The sequence below is a fragment of the Lactuca sativa genome, chromosome 8, assembly GCF_002870075.4.
Source record: "Lactuca sativa cultivar Salinas chromosome 8, Lsat_Salinas_v11, whole genome shotgun sequence".
In the NCBI taxonomy this organism is placed as follows: domain Eukaryota; kingdom Viridiplantae; phylum Streptophyta; class Magnoliopsida; order Asterales; family Asteraceae; genus Lactuca; species Lactuca sativa.
The window spans coordinates 42,879,674-42,885,069 of NC_056630.2; the positions used below are offsets into that span (position 1 = coordinate 42,879,674).

Consider the following 5,396-nt stretch of genomic DNA (forward strand, 5'->3'; position numbering starts at 1 on the left):
ACAAAAACATTTTTAAAATGCAAAATAATTGAAAATTTTCAAAAAAAAATTCCAATATTATTTTCGGAATATATATTTTCCAGAAAAATAAAAAAATAGCAAAAAATACAAAATAAATAAAAAATAAAAATACATTTTTTACATATTTTAGTAGAATATTTAGAATATTCTATATATCTGGCAAATCTAGTAGAATATTCTAAACATTCTAAAAATCATATTCAAATATGTACAGTGTAATATTCTATTAGAATATTTCATTTATTTTTCAAAAAAAAGACAATAATTTTTTTTATTATTTTTATTTTTTTTACTTCAATAAAGTTCCGAAAATAATAATTAAAAAAAGAATTTTTGGATTTGTTCTTTTATTTTTCATTTTTAAATTATTTTTAGATTTGGTCTCACAAAATTAGCATGGTCTCAAATGAACCTGAACATATATATATATATATATATATATATATATATATATATATATATATATATATATATATATATATATATAGAGAGAGAGAGAGAGAGAGAGAGGTTCAATAGAGAACCATAATTAACCAATAAGCCAAGGAACCAATCTTTTTTTCAACTTTTTGAACTTATTTTTTTTATCAAAAAAAAAACTAAAAATACAGAAATTGATAACCTTTTATCCTTTTTCCAATGATATCAAATTCGATTTTTTTTACGTCAAATTTACAATGTGAATTTTTGAAAATTCACAACGTGAATCCGGATTTACACGGTAAATCCAAAAAATATTATTCACATTCACAATGTTAATATATGAATTTAGATATTTTTATATTTTTTTTCGATAAAAAATAAGCTTTAGAAATTAAAAAAAAATATTTAGTTTCTTAAAAAACCAATAATTATAGTTCTCTATTGAACTTTTTCATGTATATATATATATATATATATATATATATATATATATAGATAGATAGATAGATAGAGAGAGAGAGAGAGAGAGAGAGAGAGAGAGAGGTTCAGGTGTTTAATGTATCTATTGTGTTATTGTATGCATAAATATACGTCAATCAAAATTTAAAAAATAAATAAATAATCAAACAAATAAATATGGATAATTCAATAATTTGATAAAAAATTTCTACAAATACACTCATTATGGTAATTGCTTTGACCTGTCTTTATCCATTTTTAAAACGATCAACAATCCCTTTTTAAAATGATCAACGCACTATATTCTATCCCATTGATCCTCCTTAACCCTAGCTCCAATACAGATAAAAAAATATGTCTCCCCAAAATCACCAGGTTAAATCCATCGCCCACAGAAGATCGTCACCAACATCATTTGCTGTTGTCGTCGATCGCTTTCAGATCGTGTTCGGAACTCCCTCACTGGAGATAAACCTCCGCGTTTGAAGGAGAAAATTAAGACGCGGGTCAATCGCATTTTGGTAGAGAAGAAATATCTTGAATCGAAGAATCCTAAGGTGGGTGCGAAATATGTATTACGAGATGGGGTTCGAGATGTCATCAAATTAGGGAACCTCCTTACAGCGAGGTGTCTAAGTGTTTGTACGTCGGTGGGTGGCCTTTTTCGCTGGACAAAATGTTGTCGGGTAACCCTGCTGTAATAGATTGCACCTGTGAGTTACCTGGGTTTCTGGTTTATCTAAAAATGGTTATCTTTGTGTTCCGACGTGGGATACAAGGTCTTCGGATCCAGGTGCCATGGATCGTCTGTTCGATGGGCTTGGAGAAAGAGAACTCAGAATACTCTTATCTTCATTTATTGTGCTTATGGTAATTCAAATTCATTTCATCCTTACTAATACAGTAATACTATACCTCTTCATTAACGATATCATTACACTAAAACCATCAATCTTAATTCTGATATGATTTTAACCAAGGCCATAGAAATGATGAGAAATTAATCAAAGAAAAACGACCTTATATTCGAATGAATGCTCTTCACCGGAAAGCCTTGAAAGAATGGTCAATGAACCAGTTATCTCCTCACCAAAATGGATCCAATGCACGTTATTGATTAGGTAATGTCTATTAATTCAAAATTACTCTTCTTTATAGTGGTTATGTTAATATGAACATTTCTAAAACTTTGTTTTTTTTATTGTACTTCATTGCTTTATAAAAAGTACAACAGTTGATGCAACTTTGTTAGATGTATCATTAGTTCTAATGTGCAAGTAAGAATTCACAAAAATCCAAGAAACATACTTTATACCACAAGGGCCGTTTTGTAATTTACTTTCTTTATCGATGGTATACAAACTTGATACTTTGTGATAACATTAAACCAAGATTAGAATGCAATCTAAATGTTAACCGTGAGTATTATTCTAATCTAGTATGTTGTTTACTTGAGTTAATTATTTTAATGAATGTTGGTGTTTTGATGGTATGTGTACAGGTGTTCAATTGTTTCGGGCAATATTTATGTCTCCACTTTGAGTCCAGAGTCAAGTTTTCAAGCCCAAAGATCAAAGTAAAAGCAAGGCAGCTAAGTGACGACAAAACACCCACCAGGTGTTGGAAAACCCATTGTTGGACTTGATCAACTCAATAAAGTAAACAATTGTAGTCTAGTGCCATGGACAGGGGCAAAATCGTCAAACAAGGCAAGATTGTTCTTATGTGTAATTGGTATTTGGTATTTTTCTAATTATATTATTTGGTTTTTTTATCGTACAACAGGAACGTGTTTTTATACACCGTAAGATTGCCCATTTGGTTCAGTAATCTTAACTCTCACTTTCACTTTTGATTTTCAAATTCATTATGCTTGGTTGTGAAATTGATTTTATACAGGTAGCAAGAACAACTGTGTTTTTTCAAATTCAACCTTGGTTATGAATTGATTCATATTTCAATTTATGTTTTTTTTTTTTCCTGATTTAACACTTCATTTATGTGGACAATGCAAGATCTTGACAAAGTTGAATTCTGAATTGGAATGGGATGACGAATTCCAATTCTGTTGGAATGGAATGATAAATTCCAATTCTGTTCGAATCATAGAAGTTGATGCTTCAAAAACGGACCACATTATTCTTTTAGAATGTATTAGTCGTTGTTAGATTTTGATGTTTTCTTCCCCGTTTTGATTGTTTTTTTAGTTTTATTCTTTAACAATAAATGTAATTCTTAACAATTGTTAACCGTATTCTATAAGAAATAATGTATTTTTTGTTTTTATTCTTCACTTGATTGTTCAAGATTTTGTTATTCTACAAGAAGTTGTTATTCTTCAAGAAGTTTTTAAAGTCATCATCAAGAAATAGATTCAAGAAGTTAATAGAATCTATGAACCCTTAAAAAATGCAATTTTCCTTTATTAAATCTATGTTAATTGAATAAAATACCCTTCTAGTTAAACTAGATGATATTTTTCGATTATTTTTAATTCAATAATATGTATTAATCACTTTCTTAAAATAAATAAAATAATTGACCCATATTTATTCATACAATAACACAATAATTATTTTGAATAGAATAACCTAGGCATATATATATATATATATATATATATATATATATATATATATATATATATATATATATATATAACTCGTCAACCAAAAAAAGTCGTAATTGACGGTCATAATTAAAACATAACATAACCGAATTTAATAATAATAATAATAATAATAATAATAAAACTAAAGACGTACCATGAGTTGCGATTGACTTATGGATGAAGGGCAACACACGAGGAACTATATCGTGAGTAAGATTCATGGGTTTCGATTTGGCACCCCTTGTCATCTGCATCATCTCTTTCAAATCTCCAAAAAGAAACCTATAAGAGTTACCTCTAAGACCTTGATCTCTTAGAAATTTTTCTATCTTTTTTGGTTTAAACCACAACCAGTTGGAAATCCTCCATATATATAACCCCATGATTGTTGCTACTCCAAGAACACAAAGAACTGCAATTGCTTCCATCCCTCGTGATTAGCTTTTGAAGCTTGTGGAGGTGATAGTTATTTATCATTGTGCAATGTTCAGTTTACCACCTTATAGTTTGAGAAATTGATGGTTATGATCCATATGTTTTTTATTGTTGTCTGCCTCGTCAAATGATTGTTGTAGGGCGTAGGTAGTATAGTGTAAATGTATAATATAAGCAAATAATAGTAAACAAAATTCTTAAAAGTAATATCTTGTTAAAATGGACTATGACGTTTGAGAGTATTGGTGAAAAAAAGGATAAAAAAAATAGTAGGCTGCTTAAGTTGGAATTACTTTGTAGTTGAGGGTGAATATATAAAAACCTTTATATCAGAATTCAAGGTATTGTTAATTATAGGTCAAAACCACTTAGACGGTCAAAACCACTACTAATATACAACAATTAATAACGTAGAAAGTATTGAAATGTGAACCAGTAAAAATCTCCAACGATACTAAACCCATTATTAACAAAATTACATTTCTGGTCCTTTATCATATAATTTATTGTCTATATTAATCATTTTCAATTTTAATATATATATATATATATATATATATATATATATATATATATATATATATATATATATATATAGAGAGAGAGAGAGAGAGAGAGAGATAAGTTCAATTGAAAAAATAAAAAAAGTTTAGAATAGGGAAATCATTTTCAGCCACTCATTTATTTTTTCCAATATATATATATATATATATATATATATATATATATATATATATATATATATATATATATATATAGAGAGAGAGAGAGAGAGAGAGAGAGGTAAGTTCAATTGAGAAAATAAAAAGGTTTAAATGCGAGAATCATTCTCAGTCACTCATTTATTTTTGCTGCAAAAGGCTCCGTTCGTACCAACGGAAATGAGAAAGGAATAGACATTTGTTTTCAACAAAACATGTTTCCTTAAATTATGCTAATGATTACCTTAATATATACAAAAACATAATTTTTTTTTTGTTTTTTTAATTTTTAAGAAACTATTTTTATCGAAAAATGATTTTAAATATACCAAAATTCATGATTTTTTATTCTTTACAAATAGACATCCATATTGATATAGCTTTAAGATAAAATATATATATTTTTTATATTTTTATCTATCGTTATTTATAAGTGAATAAAAATGTATTAGGTTTTTTACTACAATATATTCGTTATTCACTTATGAATAAAAAATATGATCATTTTTTTTACAATTTAAGTATCATTAATATATGAAAATAACATATAATAAACATAGTATATTCATATTTAAATATTAGACGATGCATTCACTTGTGAATATTACATAGTATATTCACTTGTAAATATTAGTTGGTATATTCAATTATGAATATTAGATAATATTTTCATATCTGAATATTACATAGTATTACATGGTATATCACATGTGAATATTACATAGTATATTCACTTGCGAATATTA

General features: G+C 27.0%; 1 protein-coding gene and 1 long non-coding RNA gene across 2 annotated transcripts in view; one reads left to right on the top strand and one right to left on the bottom strand.

Annotated features, from left to right (window-relative positions):
• The window catches only part of LOC111892715 (cytochrome P450 CYP72A219), a 38,709-nt gene extending 34,652 nt beyond the window's left edge, over nt 1–4,057 (bottom strand). Inside the window, exon 1 of the mRNA XM_023888766.3 lies at nt 3,669–4,057. Coding sequence (XP_023744534.1) covers nt 3,669–3,942 — 274 coding nt within the window. The 5' untranslated portion in view covers nt 3,943–4,057. The remainder of the gene's footprint in view (nt 1–3,668) is intronic.
• On the top strand, nt 1,023–3,219 carry LOC128128183 (uncharacterized). Its single transcript, XR_008225980.1, has 2 exons — nt 1,023–2,024; nt 2,405–3,219. It is a non-coding gene; the product is annotated as an uncharacterized LOC128128183 (long non-coding RNA).
• Nucleotides 4,058–5,396: the final 1,339 nt, after the last annotated feature.